Source organism: Lepisma saccharinum, chromosome 15, assembly GCF_977018435.1.
Source record: "Lepisma saccharinum chromosome 15, izLepSacc3.1, whole genome shotgun sequence".
Classification (NCBI taxonomy): Eukaryota; Metazoa; Arthropoda; class Insecta; order Zygentoma; family Lepismatidae; genus Lepisma; species Lepisma saccharinum.
Window position 1 is genome coordinate 26,830,222 of NC_139243.1, and position 24,059 is coordinate 26,854,280.

The following is a 24,059-nucleotide window of genomic DNA, read 5'->3' on the forward strand; positions in this document are numbered from 1 at the left end:
ACAAGTTAATTAATGCTTAGTAAACAGTGAAAAAAATTAAAATTGCCATTACGTAAAAGACTGACCAGAAATAATATTTATGAAGTTATTAATAAAATAGTGTTTTAGTATTTTTATTTGAGTTACCTAATGCATTCCTGTAAAACGTTTTGATACATGAAAATATTTTAAATTCATTTGAAACACATATCTCACGCTGTCTTATGCTTTAAACTGAAATTCAATACCCAATTTATCTTACATCATTATTCTACATATTTTCATGGAACACAAATAGAGTTTATTATGAGACACAAGTGTTCCCATAGCATTTTTATATTTTGCCACCCGAGAATTCATGTGTAAAATCCAGGCGTATCTGCTATCCTGTCTCTGTCCCATGACTGGATATATTGACAAACTGGTGGTGCCAACTATTAGGAAAACTTTGAACCTGCCTTGGTAAAGCCTAATTTAAACAAAATTCGCAGCTCTTCTTGAACTAGTACTTTCATTACAGACACGATTGTGAATTTAATGTACACATATTTACAGATATTGCATAGCGTAAAGATATGATAATTGTGCATAAAGGGAAAGGAAGGATAATCATTGAAAATCAGGAAGAGGAAATTAGTAATATAAAAGATGTCATTTCTCCCAGACAGTTAACAATCAGCCAGCTAGGAAATATTAATTGAATGCTTATGTCAGTTATTGCCGAGTTGGATTTACTGAGGAGGAGAAGCAGGAAGTGTGCGAGTAGGAAGGATGACACCTGAAGAACTGGGGATTGTTATGTGGAAAGAGAGGAGAATAAAGAGTGAGGGGAGTCAATCGGGAGTCGTTGGTGAAGCAGGTATTGGGGAGGATCTGGAGAGTTCCAAGGAGAGCCATGTCTACCACTGAGACTGGTAAGAATCCTTACTTTCATATCCAAATATGTGTCGGGTCCAACCATGACGATAGAAAATGCATTTGACTGTGCGAGTTCTTTAAAGTTATTTTAAAAGTTGTGTTTTCACCTCTCGCAGCTGAGGCTATGGAGGCTTATCATTATTTATAATTATAGCTCTTTTCAGTTCTTACGGCTGGCGCTCTAGAAGCTGGCAGGGGTAGTGGGGAGCGGGAAGCGACCAATCCAGCACGGTAAGAAACGTAGCGGCCAGTAGAACGAGTTTCACGTAGTACTTTTTCCGGCCGCGTCGTGTCTCTCGGTGCCACTGCTGTTGTCTGGTTGGTCTGTTGCATAATCGCCGCTCCCCACTTCCCCTGCCAGCTTCTAGAGCGCCCGCCGTAAGAACTGAAAATAGCTATAGTGTGTAAATATGTACCGAGAGTATGTTACCCAAGGAGGCGAGCCGGTTTTTACGTCTTCCTTCAGCTGGCATTTGTGCGTGTGCGCGCGAGGATTGAACTTTTGTACCCCTTCAAACGAAAAACTTTCCAGGGGCACTGAGCAGGTGTATCTTTATCATATAAATTTATTAAATTGTTGTAAAATAGTATCACAAACTTTTCTTATAACAATAAAAAAACAAGTTTTGGTGTGTCTTAACAAGGAAAGTGTGACATTTCCACGCTCCAAGTGAATCTGAAAAAAAGTTCAGGATAGGGATTATATAATTAATTAGGCTGAATTCAGGAAATGCATGTTTCTTTTCTCTTCATAAACTTTTGTCTTCTCGTTTAATATCTAAGAAAATAAAAGTTAAAATATACAAAACAATAATTTTGCCTGTAATATTATATGGATGTGAAACTTGGTTCCTTACATTGAAAGAGGAACATAAATTGATAGCATTTGAAAATATGATACTTAGAAAAATATTTGGACCTAAAAGGGATGAGGAAACAAGTGAGTGGAGAAGGTTACATAATTTAGAAGCACCTAATTTATATGCTTAGGTGGGCAGGCCATGTGGCACGAATGGGAGAGGAAAGAAGAGTTTACAGGATACTTGTTGGGAAACCTGATGGTAAGAGACCAGCAGGAAGACCAAGACGAAGATGGAGGGATAATGTTGAGATGGACCTAAATGAAATTGGTAGGGATGGAAAAGAGTATATAGATCTTGCTCAGGATAGGGACAGATGGAAGGCCTGTGTTCCTGCAGCCATGAACCTTCGGGTTCAAGAAGGCTAGAGAGTTACTTAGTTAGTTCTAGGGATTATAGTATATTGACATGGCTAACTTACCTCAGATACGGATGACCCCTGAATAGTGATGATATTTCGCGTCACATCCTTTTCATTGTTCTTTCCACCCCTTCTCCATCTTCCACGCAGAAGAACAATAGCATACTCCAACAATGCAGCGACAACAAAGGACATGCATGCTATGATCCACAACTCCACTGGCTTCACCCCTAGGGAAGGTCGAAGCTTCTCCCTGGTTGAACATTAAAAAAGAAATCTGAAAAGATTACTTTTCCATCATCCTTACACATCTAAAGTCCAAATATTAACTCATTCATAGCAACAAATGTAGTACATTTTCAAATATGGTAATTTATTCCACACTAGGGAAACTTGAACCGTAGGTGAATAATAGTGGCCAAATGAAAAACAGAATCTAAGAAGACCACTTTATTTGTTGTCAGTGGTAGTAGAGGCAAAAGTTAATTGTATCATAATAATCTAATAGGGCTACTGCTAAGTCATTTCAAATACAGTAAAACCTCGTTAATCCGGGCCCCGATAATCCGGACAAGCAAAAGGCAAAGGAAAAGCAGAATGCAAGGTTTTAAATGTGGCTAGAAGTTAACACGAGAACTTCCCAAAAAAAAGCACTCAACCACTGATGAAATTCTGTTTCCCGCAGACTTTGTACTGTACTGTATAGTGTATTTAGGCCTATGCCCTTTAAATACACCATAATAAAAGTGTTTTGTTTTCTGTAAACTGAGTTTTAATTCACTTTCTACCGACATTCCACAAACCGGTCAACTTATCCCCCCATTAGTTCGGATTAACAAGGTTTTACTGTACTATTTTATGCATCTCTCCCTTGCATCAATATCACTACTATCGGATTAAAAATTAAAGTTACTCGAGTTTGGACTCCAATTAAAAATTAACGGGTAGACCTACAAAAATACAAATTACATCAAAATTTAGCTTTTTCAATTCTGCGTTAATCTATGCTAACCAATTTGTTTTTCGAGCAGGCCTTTCATTTTTATCGTCGTGAGAACAAAAAAGGGCCGGTTTTTTTAGATTTGAGTAGTATAATTGATGCTTTAACCAGGACACTTATAGCGTAGAAAAGAAGAGCTCATATGATTAAACAGCCCGATTTGCCCACACTTAAAACTATGCCAAGATGCCTATAAGCCCCAATCGGCCATGTGTGTACATATTTAAATCTAAAGAATCTTGAATCCTAGTGTAGAAAAGAAGGACCCTCAAAGACAGATTTGCCCACACTTAAAACTATGTCAAGAGGGGGCATATAGCCCAATCGGCCATGTGTGTACATATTTAAATCTAAAGAATTTTGAATTCTAGTGTAGAAAAGAAGAACCCCCCTCAGACAGATTTGCCATGTGTGTAAAAGCTACATCTGCCAGATTGTTGTCCATAAACTTGTCAAAAATATGCCCCTCTTGATTTTGTTTTGGCTACACTTAAAATTAAGGCAAAAAGCCACTCTCACCCACCCACACCCATTTATATTTACTTCCGGTCCGGTAATATGCAGAAATCTTCTAGAATTGCTCTGTGACTCTCTCATTTCTTACATCATAAACATATGATTTTTCACCTATGAGAATAACACTACATATGGTGTCATCAGGTAATGCCTCATGGAATTCACAGATAATTTTAATGTTTGTCCTGTCATTAACCACAACTTGTTTTCTTTTTGAAGTGTTGATGACAAACATGGGTCTCTGTGCTTTGAATTCATCTGGTGTGTAATACATGTCGGTACTGCCAGTAGTGACCCTTTTGTATGCTGTAAATGCTTCATATAATTTGAGGAAATCATCCTTGGACATGTCTAAATTATAATTTTCTCTAGGAAATACCTCATTTCTGCCATTTTTAAGATATATGTTCTTGATGTTGCAGTTATCAAATTTACTTGAATTTTTTTTCCTGATTATTGTGTCTTCCAGTCTGAAACAGTACCACCACAAAATCCGGCATGTCATATTGTATACTGGAGAATGAATTTGTAGCATCAAACTCATAATAAGTACAAGCGGCAGGCTTCTGTACACATTGATATGTATAAAATTGTAAAGGAATTAATGGATTTTTTAGAATATCTGCTTTGTATTTAAGAGCATAACTGGCTTCATATTCAACAACCGGGATTCTTAGCTCCATAGTCTGAATAATGCATTTGCCTTCATCAGGTAGGGTATTGGGCAGAGCTTCCCCTGTAGAGTTTAATGTGCTGTACCTCATCAAAGCATTATTATCATTGGCAGCTCTTCTAAATGTGATTCTTAAACCACCCTTCCACATAATATCTTTGTAATCTGAGAAGAATCCTGGCAACAGGCGCATGGGGAACAGCACTGTGTGGCTCTTAGATATAATTTTATCACCAGCCTCAAATCCACCTATTTTGTAGTAAGAAGCCTCGGTCTTGGATAATTTTAGTGTGGCCAAAACTGTGGAGGTAATGCCGGGATAATCTACTCTGTTTATAACAACACTATGTTTTCTGATCTCAATTTCAGAGAACAGATGTGGCACAAAATTGTCTACCAATCTTATATTTGAATTTGCCGGATAATCTGTACCATCGAGCTTTACAACATCAAATTTGATGTATAGATCTGCTCTGTGGGGGTGTATAAAGCCATCCCCTACATCAAGATCAACCTCAATCTCTGTGTTGGCTTGACTTAAATTTGCAAATGTCCTCCTGTTTGGGGGGAATGATTGTAGCTCATAACTCTCAATATTTTCCATTTTTTTGTATGTATTTTTATTTAAATATTAATCTCTAGGATAGCAGTTGTTGTGGCTCCAGCAAAATCAACTAATTCTTCTTTTTCATTAGTGACCATCAATTCAATGTTATCTATTCTATTATGGCACACAGGAAAATATAATGTTGGGGATGGAGTGTAGATGATGGGCTCCATAAATTCAGAATTAGGTTTAAATGTTGCAATGATGCCAGTTTGTTTGTGAGTGCCTATGCCATTTGATTTGGTGATCATACCCTCAGCCACATTACAGTGAATATTCAGAGTCTCTATTGCTAAGAATTTAGGTATATTAATAGCAGTGTGTTTGATGGCTGGATCAAGTTTTGTGTTGTTCTCAAAGCCTAACAGCTCTCCTATAGTACCCAGATCCACTGTTTCTGTAGCAGATACAATCTCTACTCTGTGAGTGACAGAATTTTGAGTTAATACTATACCTCTGGGTAATTGAGCATTTAGAGTGGACAGATTATATTGCCCTGGAGTGATGACAATTTTTTGATCACCAACTGCAATTGTGTTGTTGTGGTGTGTAATATTAGGGATCAAGTGCATGCCATAAAATGCTCTGAGAGCTATTGTTTTGGGATACACTATATCATCATGTAATTTGAGTTTCAATATTGAATTTTGGCTGGTGAGATGGAATACCCCCATGATATTTTAAATACCACAGGGCCTTTTTAAAATTTTCAATTGATGGTTTATTTATTTGAGACATATATCTAAGAACAGATAAACACAAATGTCCACAATTGACATCTTTGAAGTTTTGAACACGGGCATTATTGTAATAAAGATTAGTTGATTTTAGATATTTTATTAAATTTTCAGGTGGAATACCTCCAAATGAATCAAACACAAATGCCTCATTGTTTAAATATTTAAGATAAAAAATCCAGTGAGTGCCCTGATTTTTGTACTTATCCAAATTAACAATGCCACACTCTTTGTTGAGTTGCAGCCTCTTCTAATTTCTTGTCTGCAACATGTCTCTTGTCAAGATCAGAATGTGTGTTGTATGCTATGTCATGGTCTCTACAAGCAGCATCTAGGGGATTAACACCAGGATCACCTCTGTTTAATCTATGGTCCAATTTTGTGCCTGGACCACAATACTGATAGCCTGGAATGTGTAGTTCAAATGGCAGCTTGTTTATAATGTCATTAACCAGTCCCCGGCCCTCAGAAATATTCCAAAATTTAGGTGGTAGAGTATTAATAATTTTTATAAGATATCCAATCCCCTTAGTGTCATTCACTATAAAATTAGACAATTTTGTGCTTATCATGTCCATAATTCCAACCTTTTCATTGTAAAAATTGTGGTTGCCAGCATTTTCCTCCCCAGCTATCACCAATAACCTATCTACAAGTTTCCTGACATCATCAACCCAGACAAATTCTTTAGGCAGGGTGTTGTATTGTTTGATTCCACTGACTGTTTTAATTTGTGACCATATGGGCTTGATTAAGTTGTTATATTTTGCTCCACTGCTAGACTTGACTCTTTTTTGTGTGGGATCATTGTTCTGGTATAGAGCATCTGATTTTATTAATATTTCTTTGTAATGCTCATAATCTTGATCTGTATAGCTGCCAGGCCTTTTCCTAGTCATCAGTTCCCACAATCCAGGTGTGCCAGGATATTTAACAAAACCACCTTTTTCTCCAAGATGAGATTCTGAATATACAATTAGATCATCTCCCATAAATGTTACTCTGAAATTGACAATTCTATGTATGATGCTACCATCACGCTCTGTGTCAGCATATAAGCCAAGGACCTCATCTTTGTTGTCTTTAGGTGTGCTTAAATATTTTTGAGCAAGAAGACCCAATTCAATAGGATCCTGAGTAGCTTCAATTCTTCGAGGAGCAACAGGACTAGGTGTATGAATACTAGAAAGTGGGGTGATTGGATAATCTAATATGTTCCTAGCAGCTACAGGTACAAGCTCTGTAATCAAATTTTGATTTTGCTCTGTAACAGTTTTGATATTTTTACCTAACTCACTAATAGCATCAATAATAGGCTGTTCTGTTTGTTTGTGTTGTTCATAAATTCCTCGGTTCTCTGATTTCCATCCCTTAAATCTTTTTACAAGATAATCTCTTAATTTAAGATCATCAATGATTGGCCTTTTCATGGTTATTTATATATGTTTCAATGTCTAGAAAATTGTTGATTTTATTTCTGTATTTGCCACTATTGGGTTTTCTTGTCATATCAGTTGTCACAAACCCATAACTGTTTTGTTTCCAGCACCTACTGCAAAACTTGGAAAAATCATTGTAGCTCAAGTCCCCACCTACATATTCAACATGTATGTGTTTGAGGTTGGTATGATCTTGATGAAACACACATATAAAATTGCTGTTGTCTCGGATCAGCTGCTTCGGTATTTTAGAAAAAGTCTGTGCCAGGTAGAAGCAATCAATGTTTTTGTGTCGGCCCTGTGTAAAGAAATTTCTAACCTTGTTTTGATTATCCAGTATAATGTCATCAAACACAACAACAGAATTATCGAGACATTCATGAAGTGGCTTAACATCTGATTCAAAAGTGGCAATATCCAGTCCATCATATAGCTTCATCAGCTGCTGATATTTCAATTGTTCCAAGCTCTTAGAGAAAACATACAAGTGCCTGTTTTTCCAGTCTAACCAGTTGGGTGCCAATAAAAAATTATCAATAATTAGTGTAGTTTTACCACAAGCTGATGGCCCAACAATAAGACATCTAATATTATCAGGCAGCAACTTGCCATTTCTCTTAATCTGCTGTTCAGGTTCTGGCAGCCTTTTTATAACATCCCAGGTGCTCATATTATCACTTTGTCTGCATCGATCCAGCTGTGTTCTGGAAGTCCTAGCCGTTTGACAAATAATTTGTTGCCTTTTCTGCGGATGATTTTTTCTATGAGATATGTGTCAGGCTGTTTAGTTTTGTTGAGTTCTTCTTCATAGAACCTGCCTTTGAGAATTTCTCCTCGGTGGTCTTTTATTATATATGTGTTAAGGGTCCCAGGTTTAATTTCAACCACTGTAAATAATTCAGTGCTCCAGTTTCTTGTAAAGCCTCTTTTGAATAAGTGCTTATATTTGCTGATTCTTACTTGATCACCCACCTTGTATTTGGCCTTTCTTGTTTTTGGCTGGTATCTAGGATAATAAACAGTCCTGATCAATTTTTGCTCATCAGATGAAGTTACTTCAGAGGGTTTCATGTTGATTGTGGAATGGAACGAGTTGTTATATTTATGTAGAAGTTCTGGAAGAATATTAAGCCATTTATAATTACCTTGAAGTGTAAATTGTTTATACATAAGATTTTTAGGGTTTTGTTGAATCTCTCTACAATTGAGGCCTTGAGATCACTGTAACTCGAATAATGTTGTATTGACTGGCTTTTAATAAATTGTTGGAACACAGAATTATAAAATTCCTTGCCATTATCTGTTTGCAAATAGCGCGGTGATCTTCCACTCTGATTGATGATTGTCCTGAAGGCTTCTGTAACACATTATCCAGTCTTGGATTTGAGTGGCACAGCCCAGGCAAATTTTGAAAATGTGTCTATTACAGTGAGTAGATACTTGTAGCCCTTGTTCATTTTGTCTAAGTTTTTCAGCTGTCCACTTGCCATCTCAATCAAGTCGCTCTGCCAAAAATCATCTATGCCTTTTGTAACTACTGGCAGTCTCTTATAATTATGTCTGGCTTGTCTGTGTAATTCATCAACAATAATTTGTCTAGACATAATATGTAAACAGGAATATTGCACCTATGGGGTGTTCAGCAGCTGATACTACAGGATTTTCTAAATATAATTTGTCTCCTATTTGTGGGCCTCCCCGATGGCGCCGTGGTAGCGTTGTTGCCTTGTAATAAAGGGGTCCCGGGTTCGATACCCGGTGGAGGCACAAGTGGTTCGGATCCCACTTTAAACTGTAGGTCCATTCCCGATTAGCCTTACTGTGCATAAAGTGGACTTAAAACAACAAATCAATCAATCAAGTCTCCTATTTGTATATGCAATTCCAGAGAGCCATCATCTTCAGCATAAGATGTTTCTAATGTATTGGGATCTGTAAAATCCTCTAACTCTACACTGGTGACCTTTGCTTTGTTATTAGCATTTGTTATTGATAAGGTAGGGTAGTGGTGTGCCTGTGGTTGTAGCCAATATTTGATCTTGATTGGTCTAAGTGTGCCCCCAACAAAAAACTGGTAATAAAATTGTGCAGGGGACAGCATATATATTTTGCCACCTGGTGTAAATGGTGAATCATATTCTTTGTTGGGGATGCTGTACAATTCAAGAATTACTGTATGTTTTGGATTCTCAATTATGCCGGTTATTTCTTTTTCTGCTGTAAGCAATCTGCTTGTTACAGATTCAAGGTGCTCATTGATGGTCCTAACAACATCATCATGGCCTGGCTTGATCTTTATGTCCACAACAAGTTTCTTGTATTGTTGCACAATCTCTTGAAGCTGGGTGGCAAAAACAGACAGAGCATTTGCTTGATTGGATTCCATGGTCCCTAGCTGTTGCTTGATATTAGCTACAATTTGTTGCAAATTTTCAATAACTACCAATTTTGAATTTTGAGCAGTAAGATCATGGACCTGTCTTCTGATATCCTCAAACAGGGCATGCAGTTCATTAATATGTTGATTAGTTGGTAGAGTGGCCACTGTCTGAGTAAGTTGTCTGATCTCTGTCTGGATATTCTTGATATCTTCTGATTTCAATATGCGATTCACTGCTCTCTTAATATTTTTAAGTTCCTGTGATGTAGGCAGATTTGTTACAGTATCTTGCAAAGATTCAAGTGCCAATTTCACATTATTTAATTCAGAAGCATCAGCCACATTTTGCATAGCATTTTGGAGCAGGGCTATATCTGCCTGAGTGGGTGTTGATTGTTGTAAAATTTCAAGTTTTGTTTGGATATCATCGATCAAGTGATGAAAATGAGATAGCTCAGATTCAGTGTTGAGGTTTTCAAGCTTTGTGATCTGTTGCTGGACACTGACAAGTGTGTCTACAATACCAGGCAGGCGGGATTCTAGAGATTCTTGTATATTTGTCTAATCACTTTGCACTGCTGCTATTGTACCCTCAAGATGGGTTATGGTACTTTGAATTTTTCCAAAATCTTCATATGTTTCAAGTTGCAGCTTAATGTTGGCAACACTCCGAGTTATAGCACTCAAAGCATCAGAAGATGGCAAGTTGTTCATAAAATTTTCAAGTGTCTCAATTTTTTCTTTAACCTCGGCAATGACATTGTTCAAGGGGTCCAGATTAGGTATCTGGAGTGATTGAATCTGTTCCTTTAGAGTGGAAATCACTAGATCAAAATCTTCTTGTGATTTTATGCTTTTGACAATTGTTTGGAGCTGTGTCTGGACATTATTTATCTGCTCTTCCAATTGCTGTTTCAATTGCTCAGAGTTGGTGGCCTGGGTCTTAAATTTGGCTTGAAGAGCTGCTACAGCTTCTTCTAAACTTTGAAAATTATCCAATGTGGCCAAGTCAGTATATTTTTGAAGCAGCAATTTGAGTTCAGAATCAATTTTAAGAAGAGGGTCCATGCATTGTGATTGCAAATTTGTAATTTCTAGTTGAAGACTGGCATTCAGTGTGGTTTGTAAAGCTTGTAAATCACTTCTTAATTTCTTGACTCTGACATCAAGCATCAGAATCTCATCACTGTGATCTTCATGTCTTGTATGGCCAAATATATCATTAGGCATTTTTTGTTTTAGTGGTTATTTATTACTGAATATCTGATTCTTAATTCTATAAAAAAAAGTATAAGCTTGTCATAGGATCCAGGGACCTCAATATATAAGCAGTCACCAGCAGAAACAGTATAAACAGTGCCAGAAATCATGTTTGAGTGCTTAATTCTATAAATATTTCTCCCTATTGAAATCTTGACATTACCCTCAGGGGTTGTAATAAATTGCAATTGACCACCTACAGGTAATTGGTAATGATTTAAATTATTGTTAAATATGTACAATGTTTTACCTGTTTCATCATCAACATCTGTAAGTATGCTGTTCAGATGAATAATTAACAAAGCACTTAGTTTAGATATCATATCAGAAGAGGGTTGTGGTGTTGGCAGGTCCATAATAGCCTGTTTTTTGAACCCAAATAAGTTCATAGGCATGTTTATTTATTTCAAATCATGCTCTGTAATTGGGCATTGATTACCACTTTTCAAATCACAATGACCCCATGGTAGAGTATGTATGCCACATGATAAAATGCATCTCTTATCATCATGTGGATCCAGAGTCACTTTTCTTACAATATTTGTAGTCAACAAGTGATCCACACTCTGAATTCTGGATTCTGAAGTTCTGATTGTGCTACATAATTTGAGGCAATTTTTGTAATCTTCAAATTCAAGCTCTTTGTCTACAGTCACTCTGCCAATGCCCTTGGCCTTTTTGGCAACAGCGCCACTACATGTTTCAAAACTGTACATCTTGGCCCTTAGCCCAGCAAATGCCACAATAACATCACGAAGTGTCTCATCTTTTAACTTGCCAGGCACTTTTTGTTGTGGGGTTTAATTTTTGAATGTTCAGTGGTATCAAAATATTTAAACAATTCAGGCTGTGTTATATCTTGATAAACATCTTCTGTTTGAATATCAAGAACAAAACTATGTGTGTCCATGTACATCAGTTTTACACGATCCTTATAAAAAGGCTTCAACACATTATAAAACAATTTTAACATGTGTAATTTGGCCAATTCCAATATCACAGCCCCTACATAAATAGGCTTATCAAACTTAATCTTTGTTTTTTTCATGTTGAAAAGTGCCATATTTTCATCATAAATTCTTCTATAATTGAAGTTGGGCTTTGCTATCAATTTTTTGCTCCGGCTGGGGTCAGTAATTAATTTAACATCAGTATATTTTCTGACATTTTCTATTGTTTTGCCATACACAGAATTGACCATCAATTTAAACAAGGTCTTATCAAATTGGCTCATTGCAGATGTTCGAAGCTATGTGTTTGTATCAATATATGGTTTCAACCATCTTGAGTGCCTGAACCTCAAAACTTTTCCAACTTTGGTCACTTGGACACCATGATTTATTAGGAACTGGAGGTTTTTGTAATATAAGACATAATCCTGTTTTGGCTCTAGAGTCATCATCAATTTCTTCTGTTTAGAGCCAGGTGAGCACTCAACCTCAGGAATTGGGGGCAGATCAGAAAATATGTTGTGTAAATTATCAGGAATTGTCAGATCAACCTCTAAGAACAGGCCATAGTTACTGTCATCAAAATCCTTAAGATTTTCAATATTGAAATCTTCAATCCACTCAAGCCCTGCATATGGCAGTTTTTTCATCATAGCATAACCATAGAGGCTGTTGGCATCTACATACAGTATATAATTTGATGGCAGTGCTGGATCATAATCAGGAATATATTTGTTATTTGCTCTGGCATATCTCTGACAACATTGCACCATGCCTCCTCTTATACATTGTTCCATAAACAGATACATATCTTGATCCTGGATCAGATCCAATTGCATTTTAGTGTTTAAAAACATTGCAGACCATGCTAGGCCCGGAGCACTGTAAAAATACATTGGATCCAGCTTATAATTTTCCATGGAAGATTTTCTAAATGGCTGAAGTATATCAGCTAAGAGGGTCACATCAAGTTTTAAATATGCCTTGTGATAATCACCAAATGTCTGGCATTTTAAATTGTTCCACATCAACTGGGCATGGTGATAATCATCATCAGTAATTCCAGATGCTCTGATTTTGCTGTAAAACTCTTGTTGTGGTGGCAGAGAACACTCATCAAATTTAGAAAAATCTGTAACATAATCATATGGATATACACCCTTCCGCCTAATTAATTTCAGGTCCTGATTTGGAAACAAAGCACATGTGATTTTGAATTGATCATCAGATAATTGAGTGGCCAGTGTAGCCAGGCTAGCAGACAGAATTCTGTATGAATCAAGAAATCTTAAGTGAATAGGAACACCATTAACTTTAATTATTTTGCTAATGGCAATATATTTCTCATTATTTTCAGCTAAAATATTTAAATTCTGCTTGTCAAACCCCTCGTACCTGATCAAATGATGAAAATCATAATTGGATGCACCATGGCAAAATATGGGGACAAATTTTGGTCTCTGGATCTTAATATTACAGCTATTACACAGGGCCATTAAGAATTTACCATCTGTATGGGAATGGTGATGAATCTTGATATTTGCATCTGAAAATTCAGAATCACATACCGGTCATTTTTCTGCATTGTTGAAATCTTCAATCTGTTCCTCTGTTAAAGGCAACATGGGTTTTGATTTTAATAAGACATTAGATGCTATGTCATGGCACTCATTTTCTATTCTATGTGCAAATTCTTTGATGGCATCTGCTCCCATGTATAAATATTCTTTACTAACAACACCATCCTGTACAATCAAATAATAAAAACTAGAAGGTTCATGTAACTGGTATGGTGTAATTGAAGATTCCTCAGGATCTGGGCTACAGAATGCAAGAGGTTTGAGATTTGATTCAAAATCACAGACTATATAAGCTGGGTGTTCCAACAAGGCTTCAAATTTTTTGAATTTGGCATTTTCACTTGGATTAGGCATCACCATATGAACAGGTTTATGGTTGCCACAGTATTTCAGATGCTCAATTAACTTGTTTTTAGCAATTTCTGCATTTTTTCACGAACCCCATTTACCATTTTTTGACCATCAAATACAGTTAAACATCTTCGGCACAACTTAAATGTTCTATTAAATTTGTCTAGTTGTGTTCTGACTAAAGCTTCAAGATTTTGTATCATAGTATAATGGTGTGTATCATCCCCTTCAATTAAGAGCAGATCAATCGGAACAGCAGAATCATCATCAAATGTACTGATTCTGAGAGGTGCTATCAAGCAATTGCCACGGCCAGTAGAACAAATAAAAACATTAATAGATAATTGTTTACCATTGATATTCCTGGCCTTTTTTTCAAATTTATCAATATTCTGAACAGACATTGGATATTCTAAACCCTCCATTGCTTCATCAAAATCATTTTCATGTTGTTTATAATAACTTATTCGCTCAGGATGCCTTGAAACTGGATACAAAGCAGCTAAAATACACCACAAAAAGGATTTCTCATCATTATTTTTTATATTAACCACGGCTTGTTTGTTTTTAATATTGGCAGGCAATGGCAAATATGCAGATCCTTGTAATGGGCTGAATTCAGAAATATTAACATAGAGCTTGTGTGGAGATCCGCATAGGCTCCATCCAGACTCTTTTCCAGCAAATTCAGAGTGTTTAATATTCAATTGATCTATCAAACTGCTTATTATTTTGTCTGAATTTGCATTTGAATATACCGGTACAGTTTCTGTTATGTGGGGCTGTGTAAATTTTGTGCCATTTGGCTTCTTATATTGTGTAAACAATTTGAGGGACAGCTTATAAGAGCCATTTTGTGCATTTAGAATTGCCTGCACATCAGAATTTATACTGTTCAAAAAATTCTTAATGTCACATTTTGGCTCTGATACAAACCGGTGATCCCTAAGTTGGCCATTAAAACTGCTATGGATAGGTGCATAGCGTGGCTGCTTTGCTGCTCTAGCATTAACAGGTGCTTCATGCTTCATTTTCAGACCAGATGTAGATGGTTGTGGGGGCAATGTTGATGACTGTTCATAACAAATACACTTAAGCCATTTGTAATAAGCCTTGCTTAATATTTGATGGCATCTTGGACACATTTTTGTGGCCTTTCTGCATTTCTTAGGGTCACAAATATGCCGGTGTCTAGACCAATTACAACTAGATATATTTTTATTCCACTGATTGCAATATTTTTGATTTGGCATTTTTATTGTTTGTTTATATAAAATTTCTTGCTCCAAAAAAAAAAACAGAACTATGGACAATATGCCAAAACAATTATAACAGCAGTTAGTGGCTGAGCTGGTGCTTTTATACCCAAACAACAGCAATAACTAGGCTCTGGTGATCCCCAATATAAAATAGTTTTGCTCTTTTATGCTGTTGTACAACACACTTTACCAGGTTTCAAACCTCAGCTGTATATCAGCTAGCAGTAAATATTCTCAAAATCTCACGTGTGGAGATATTATTTTGCCACATGTATTTCAATCTTACATATTTTATCAGGACTCAAACCCAGAGCTCTTGTTTACAAGGCAACAATATTAACACTTTGCCATCAGAGGAGACCTCACATTTTACCAGGACTCAAACGCAGAGCTCTTGTTTACAAGGCAACAATATTAACACTTTGCCATCAGAGGAGACCTCACATTTTACCAGGGCTCAAACCCAGAGCTCTTGTTTACAAGGCAACAATATTAACACTTTGCCATCAGAGGAGACCTCACATTTTACCAGTGCTCAAACCCAGAGCTCTTGTTTACAAGGCAATAAGCCATGAGACTATGTCCATATTCTATTGAGCATCAGAACCCAGGAGTTATGAGCTCTATATCAGCTAAATACAATTCAAAGTTGGACTTTGAACTGTGCAATGAATATTCTGTAAGTCTCACTCGGGTATATATTATCAGAACAAGGCAAAACCTGAATCCAATTCAGGCATATATGACAACTAAGAATTTCCCTTGGAGTCAATGACATGATGGCATGTATGGGGAATTTTCCCTGAAAGGGCACAGTGTAGATTTTATCTCATGCATGCAAGCATATAAAATCTCCCAGGCGTGCATAATTTATTGCTGGCCGGGACATGAAACTGATCAAAGATTAGAAAAAACATGAAACCAATTTGCTTGCCTGCCCTTGTCCTATTGTATTGATCTGTAAGTTCTAGAGGATGAGAATAGAAGCATTTTTGCCCTAGTTTTAAGTATAGTCAAAACAATATCAAGAGGGGCATATTTTTGACAAGTTTATGGACAACAATCTGGCAGAGGCAGCTTTTACACACATATGCAAATCTGTCTGAGGGGGGTTCTTCATTTCTACACTAGAATTCAAGATTCTTTAGATTTAAATATGTACACACATGGCCGATTGGGCTATATGCCCCCTCTTGACATAATTTTAAGTGTGGGCAAATCTGTCTGAGGGGGGTTCTTCATTTCTACACTAGAATTCAAGATTCTTTAGATTTAAATATGTACACACATGGCCGATTGGGGCTTATAGGCATCTTGGCATAATTTTAAGTGTGGGCAAATCGGGCTGTTTAATCATATGAGCTCTTCTTTTCTACGCTATAAGTGTCCTGGTTATAGCATCAATTATACTACTGATTTGCAAACGGTCGCTCTTTTCAAAATTCTATAAGTAAAAAACGGGTTGTCTGATCGTGATGAAATTTTAGTATGGTGCGAGCAAAAAGGTTTTAAATATAAATCGTAATTTTCAGATTTTCAAAATTTGTTAAGAAACCGTTATCAACAATTTTGGAAAACAACTTTTTCTTAGTATTGGGTAGTCTTACAAATACAATATTGGTCTTGCTTTGAAGATCTTGGAATCTGTTTGTTTAAAAAAAAAACAATATCGTTGTCAATTCACACTGATAAACCGATTTTATACAGACTTTTATTCAGCGGAATAAAGATGTTCGCGGAACACAGCGATATGCGATGAACCGTGGAAACTGCTAGGCTGGCTGGCACTGTTAGTCCGTGCTTGCGTTTTTTATTATGGTGCATTTATCAAGATTGTTTTAACTAAAAAAGTACAAATCAGAATGTTTCAGTCGTAAGAATTATGATTAACGTACCTGAGAGAGTTGAACATGGTAACTAGTGTAAGTAGAGTTGTAATCATGAAGGTAATTCTTCCTGGAACCAGTTCTGGCTTAATGATGAAGCTGCACCAGGACACCACCACCATAAGTCCACTCGGGAAATATATCATCAAGAGGTGGGTTGAGAGTTCCCGGTAGAGATAAAGCGTAAGACGCAGCATCTTGGGAATGGATTCTGTAATACAAATTTTGTGTACCCGTCAATCATTTCTGTTATGGTATGAAATTTCAGAACTCATAGGTGAATTATTGAGTCTGGCATGCAAGGTTACACTCCATTAAACCTTTTCTCACTAGGGATGGTGAGCTTATTACATAGCGGTTCGTATCTTACTTGAAACTGCTAATCCAAGTCCCGATTAGCCTATCTGAGCAAAAAGTCATTTTCAACTAATAGAACACTTCTGAGTCAAGTTTAGAGTGTTGACAGCAGTGATTTGGGAATATACTTTTGATTGATTGATTGAGTTGCTGTTTTAAATCCGCTTTATGTCAGGTGTTATATATAATGCAAGGCCGACAAATATATTTTGAGTCATAACTTCGGAACTAAGAAAGATAACATAGTGAAACAACTTTCAAAATAATCATGAGAAACACTACTTTACTTTTTATCATAACCATATTTTCGATCTGACTGATATTTACCATGTTATGAGACAAAACATAATTTGAGAGCCAAAAAAATATATACATTTGAAAGTATTTTTTTTCTATAATCGAGGGATAGAAAGAAAACTTAGTTTGATGGTAATCTTATACTTCGTTGAAGCTTTGTCTTTCGAATGACACTAATTTCGCAAATCTGTCTAGCATAGTAACGTTTCAATCTTGAGAAATTGTAAGCTAAGTGTACTTGACTTGCCGCCATTTTGAATCCAGTATGGCGGCCACCGTCCCAGGTTGCGAAGTAGGCAACATCACTCTTTACACTCTCTATGATAACGTCTTTCAGAAAAATAGTGTTGCCGCTTGTGGCGGTGACGTTCCCACGAGGTGACAAGTTTTGGCCAGTTTGTCGCCCTACTAAGGCTAATTGGGACTGGACCTACAGTTTAAAATTGGCTCCGAAACACTATGTGCCTCCACCGGGTATCTAACCCGGACCCTTTCATTACAAGGCGACGACGCTACCACTGCGCCATCGGGGAGTTTCTTTTGAGAATAAAGTGCTCTCCCCTTGGCACCTAGCTCGAGTGGATAATCCAAAACATACAGAGGCCTTTTCCTATGGCGTCGTGGTAACATTGTCACCTTCTAAACGAGGGAACTCGGATTCGATATCCGCTTAAAAAAACACACATAGTGATTCGTAGAACACTTTAAACTGTAGGTACAATCCCTATTATCCCATCTGTGCATAAATTAGACTTAAAACAGAAACTCAAAAATCCAAACCCGATAGAAGTAAGGAGTAACATATGCTAAGAAAAAACCATGAAGTTTTCAGATCTGTTCAGTATTTTGTTTGTACGGGTTTGATTGTTAAGTATGAGTCCCATTTTTGTGTTTGTGCTTTGTTACATATCGTAACAAATGCTTTCAAAGTGGACCAATCAAGAATTTTCACTGAAACTGCTTCCCGTCTGCATTAAACTCGCAGCCGCCACCCCAATTTTTCCAGTGGATTCATCCAGATAGCTCATGCGCACATGCGTGGATGGCCATGAATAACGCAGACGTACTATACATTTGAATGTATGATATACGAAGATATCACCTTGATTCAAACTGGCTTGTTATACGACCTATTCACATATACAGAAAAGGTGACTGATTACAATTTATAATTATAATTTATATATTATTTATTTATAAATGTAAATAAGTGGGCGGCTCGAGAGTAAAACTTGATAACCCACATTCCGATCAAAATTGAGTTAACATTGAATTCAGTTTCTACACAGTTTGCAGTTGCTGTACAGTCAGAGAAAGAATTACCTTGGCCACGGGGCCTAGAATTTCGTAACGGCTTAAAGCCTGATGTTTATGCAACCCAAATAACAAAATATTGGCTTAAGTTTGTCTGGTGGATCTGAATTCTCTGGAAGGATTGAGCATTTATAGCATGAGTCACATGACTCATGTCCAAGCCACAACAAACAGCTGGCTGCTACGAGGCCTCCAGTAGAAAATTTCAGAAACTGGTTCCTTTAACATGAGCTACTCGTAAGGAAATATTATTTCCTGTAACATTAGAGTCATTGTCAATAAGGTTCATTGAAATGATGGTTCTCATCACAGACCACATTGCCATACGCTAATTGTTTAAGTCCAGTTCATGCACTGGACCTACAGATTAAAGTGGGAACCGAACCAAATGTCACTCTATCTGGTATTGAATTCGGAAGCCTTTGATTACAATGGCGAAGACGTTACCACTACGCCATCGGAGAGGCAATGGAACGCCTTGAGAAAGAGACTGAAACCATATTTGGCGTAAATTTTAAAAATAAGACAATATTTTGTGGTAACAGGTTCGAACCGTGGGAGAGGCATAGATTTTTGTGCCATCGTCTATTTCAAGAGTTTATAATTCTTCCTCACCGACACGATTAACACGAGTGGTAGAAAAAAACCACAGTAAAATAACTGAAACAGAAATAAAAGGAAAAAACGAAACAAATTTTATCCATAATATTCTGCAGTCACTTCAGTCGTATTCACGGAATGCCGTGGTCTCTAACTTGTCTTTTCCCCTTCCTTTGTGCACTCGATTTCCTCTGTCACGATTGGTCTAACTAATTAATGCCACGTTAATTAAACAATCCAAACAATGAAACAATGCACAATCAACCGCACAAAACAACATTCCAATTGTTTTAGAATCGGAAAACAATTGAGATGCTGTAAAATGAAGCAAGATGCAGTAATAAAGTGGGATTTTGGTACGGTATTGAATTAATTCGGTGAAGATGTTCGATTTGATTGGATGTTTGTTATTTAGTGGCACTATTCTTTCACTTTTGGCAAATAGCGACGATGAAGGTAAGTAACGAGTGATGATATAATGACATCGATTAAGGGACACTCACCAAGAACACCCATGGTCAAGCCGAGATTCGAACCAAGGGCCCATGCTGTCGTAGCGCGCTGTGCTAACCACTCCGCCACGGAGGTCGGTTAGGATTGGACATTATACCATATTTTGTGTGCGCAATTGGGATCAATCAATGGAATGACTAGGCATATTATATTATTAATATATTCATATCATAATATCACGTCATATTATTCGGCACGAAGTAACATAAGAGACATTCAATATTTCATTTTTGCCTTTCAACTAATTCTTCGACTTCAAGTTAATCACATCAATAAGATAAATTATGAAAGAGATGATAATGAATGTGGGATATTGACAGTTATTACGAATTACCTGACACAAACATCATTAAGCAGTCTCGGTGGGCAAGCTCATTAAGTGATCGACATTCAATCTCTTCACCAAAGTTCCCAGGTTTGAGTACCGTCCTTGTCACAGGTTTTTGAGTATTTCGTTATTAATTTCATGGAATGGTCACTCGTCAGCGACTAGGAAGAAAAGTGATGTTACATAACAAAAATAATAAAAATAAACATGATCGAAGGGAACTTATTTCATCTCTCACGAAATCTCCTACAAAACAGGGATATATGAAATATACGTATCTTCACATACGTTTTCGATTTCTATATTTAACTAGTCGAGACCGAGAACAGGAGAGCAATTTTCAATTCTAGAAACCGAGAGACGGAGACACTGTCAAGTCTTGTTTCTTTCTTGACATCTTCCTAATTGTGTTGTTGTTCTGTTTGTTATTGGCTTTGTATTGGCGATTATTGTCATTATTCTTCCCCTGTAGGTAACCCATTACGACGATTTATGATGAAAGTCATGCCTGGCCGGGACTTCAACCCAGAACCTTCCGTAACGAGATTTGAAATTCTGGAGAAGGCATCCGTGTTTCGCTTGGCTTTCTCTTTCCTCTACTTCTGTTATTTTATCATACATGTATAATTAAAATGGATTTGAGAAAATATGTTGCGATCCATAACTTTGTTGGTTAGATGCTACAGATGTGAACTCCAACATGGAATAAATTATTATTTTTTGTTTCGTATGTGGTTGGACATGAAATTTTCTTACACTGAAAATTTATTATTTTAGTTTTTGTTTTGTGCACAGATAAGCTAATCGGGACTGGACCTTCAGTTTAACTTGGGATACGAACCACTATGTGCCTCCACCGTGTATCGAACCGGGATAACTTGATTACAAGGTGATGACGTTATCATTACGCCATCGAGGAGGCTCCGTGACAAAATGTTATTCACTTGATCTCTACAATAATTTATTTCAACATTTACATTTTCGTTTTCTTTTTCTTCTTTCTTTTTGTTAACTAATCTTAAACGGCTCTTTTTTGTGTCTTGGAATTTCTTCTTGTTTCAGGAAAAGAAAAATAATACATGCAGGCTGTATAAAAAACACCCGTGCAAATAGATAGAATGTTCACTCTCGAGAACTAATTTATAAATAACGTAACTATTAGGAAACTATTCGAAAGTTAACTGATATAATTTCAGATGAAACAATACTTACAGATGCTAACGAAATATATATTCTTGTATAAGCTCACACGCAACGAGCTAAGGTCACTGAACCAAAGGGTGGCAAACAGGCGTCTGCTCTGCGAAACTAGGGTTACAGACGAGGCCACGTGTTCCTGTTATTGATGTCGTACGAAATAAGGAGGAACGCAGCTTTCGTATTAAACTATTTCTTTTAGACGTATGTGGTGGTCCCGTCATTGCATGTAGAACACTTTCTCGTCGTGGCCTTGAAGGCCTACGTAAAGGCTTCTCTGCAAGAAGGATATCTTCCCATTGAAGGGGAGGAAAAGTGTGTGTGTATCGAGGTCCTTCAACTTTCGTATTCTTGTTGATTTCAGAACGCGTGCTGTATCGTCGACTTAATCCAATTTATCCGTTGTAGGTTTTAGGTTATGTTTTTTGTTCGGTAATTTCACATTGTCTTCCTGCTTATGTTATTCGTGACGAAGGGTCTGGATTCGATAATCTGGACAATAACGGGATTGTGTTGGTTGGTTGATTTGGTGTCTTTAGTCCACTTTATGCACAGTAAGACTAATCGGGAATGCACCTACAGTTTTAAGTGGATCCTAACCACTATGTGCTTACACATTACTTTGCTACTAGATATTTGCATGCTAAGATATAGGAAGTGCTACATTTTCAGTCTGTGGAAATTGAGTTATTTTGGATACGAAGGATCGGACAATGGAGTAGTGGGAAAGGATCACCTCACATGTTTGAATTATACCCCCCCCCCACACACACACAGGATATCGGCCGTGATTTTTATAACGAAATATAACATGGATGAATTGTGATAAGAAGAACTGGAGCCTATTAACATCCCTACGGAACTTGGAAGAAAGTCCACGTAGAGATTAGAAAGTTTTGTTCCGACAAAATCTGACGTATAGTAAATGAAAATGCAAAGTGCTACCTTGTGCTTTGCACCAAGCCATGAAGGCGGTAAGGGGTGTGGAGTTAGGACCCTACACTTTCCTGTTACGGCCGAAGGTGGGGATAATGTGATGAGCACCACGCCCCTGTCCGCCTTTACCCCCACCCCCACCCCGAGTTTCCTACAGGTACCCACTTTATACGACGCTGGGTGGATGCCGGAGCCACTTGAACAGGTGGACAAAATTCCAATTCTCCCCAGTTGGGGATCGAACTCAGATCTCTCGCATGGTAATCAAACGCCCTAACGACCGAGCTACCGCGGCACATATAGTATAGTAACCTATGTAATTAAAGCAATAATTATTTTAGATTTTCGTTCAACGCTTTTAGGCGAATCATTTTCGGACATGTAACGTGTAGCTCTTTTCGGTTCTGCGACTTGGCTTGAGAACAGGCAATATTCTGACGAACAACATTTCACCTGACAAGTCACGTGACTTTCCTACATTTCCTGTGTCTGTTGGCTATTGCATGAAAGACGAGTTGCTCTTGAGACAGACAGAATCACCCGATCACCTAAACGTGCAATGTCTGTTGCCTACCTTTCCGGCATTATTTACTGCCATTAAAGTCTTATGAGGAAGAACTTTTTTCCACCACTGTACACTAGTGAGTGAAATTCCTTCAGTAGCCGATGAGAGCCAGAAACACACTGGAACATCTGGTAACCCATAAGCAACAATGTAATGGACGAAATTTCACTTGTGTCTTCTCAGTTTCATACTTTTTGGGTTATCAAGTTTTACTCCCGACTCGCTCTAATAGTTTATGTGTTGTTTAATGCGAAAAAAATGATTACTTAATTTTGTTTTAATAATTACGTTTTACAATTTTGAATCTGAGCCATTCTTTGTGAAAGTGGACAAACAAGGTTATTTTTTTTTTCAAAGTATTACTTTCTATTTGTAAAATTAGATGAAAAACTGAAGAATTTGTAATTTTTAATACAAACATTAGTTTCTTGGCTTTTCATTAACATATATATTGATTGCTTGATTTGCTTTATTTTACTTCACTCTTTGTGCCAGTTTTGGCTAATTTGCGAAGATGGGATTGAGTGATGACATGATGATATGGATGAATCGACACTCACAAACATCCATGTATAGGTCAGGATTCTAACCCGCGACCCCTGGCGTTGTAGCGCGATTTGCTAACAACTCCGGCACCGAGGCTGCCAACATACATATTTTGTTTTAAAACTATTAATTTTTACAGTAGAAGTAGGTTTTCATGTGTGGTGTTTCCACTTACTTTAGTTTCGTTATAATATAGTAATACACCATAAGAAACTAAATTAATTCTAATTTCTTTCTAATTGTCTCATTTATTGTTCCTACATCTTATACTTTGAGATATCGTACTTAATTTCTGAACAAACCTTGAAGAATCTATTCATGATAATTTTTACAGCCTCTTCATTGTTCAATAACACTACAAAGTAAATAATGTGCATGGTGTCACACCCGTCACAGGCAAAAAATGATTGTGAAAATTAGTGTTTAGTAATATATTTAGAAACTAGAAACTTATAAATGTCGAGTAAAATTTTCTTTGTGAAAATAAAATTAAATTGTTTCAGAAAACCCACAAGTTTCACACAGAGTTTTCTGAAAGACTGAAGAAAAGCCCCAAAGTCAAGTCTCAGAAGAGTCATTCCATGCCAAATCAACACAGATATGTGCAATTTCTAACCTGACCATCTCCGATTTTCATGAAATTTGGGGAG

General features: G+C 37.0%; 1 protein-coding gene across 1 annotated transcript in view; it reads right to left on the minus strand.

Annotated features, from left to right (window-relative positions):
• Positions 1–201: 201 nt before the first annotated feature.
• The window catches only part of LOC145999177 (glycine receptor subunit alpha-2-like), a 36,605-nt gene continuing 12,747 nt past the window's right edge, over positions 202–24,059 (minus strand). The window contains exons 5-7 of the mRNA XM_083136108.1: positions 16,766–16,967; positions 2,179–2,371; positions 202–213 (exon numbers count right to left, since the gene is read on the minus strand). Of these exons, the coding sequence (XP_082992234.1) occupies positions 202–213; positions 2,179–2,371; positions 16,766–16,967 (407 nt within the window). The remainder of the gene's footprint in view (positions 214–2,178; positions 2,372–16,765; positions 16,968–24,059) is intronic.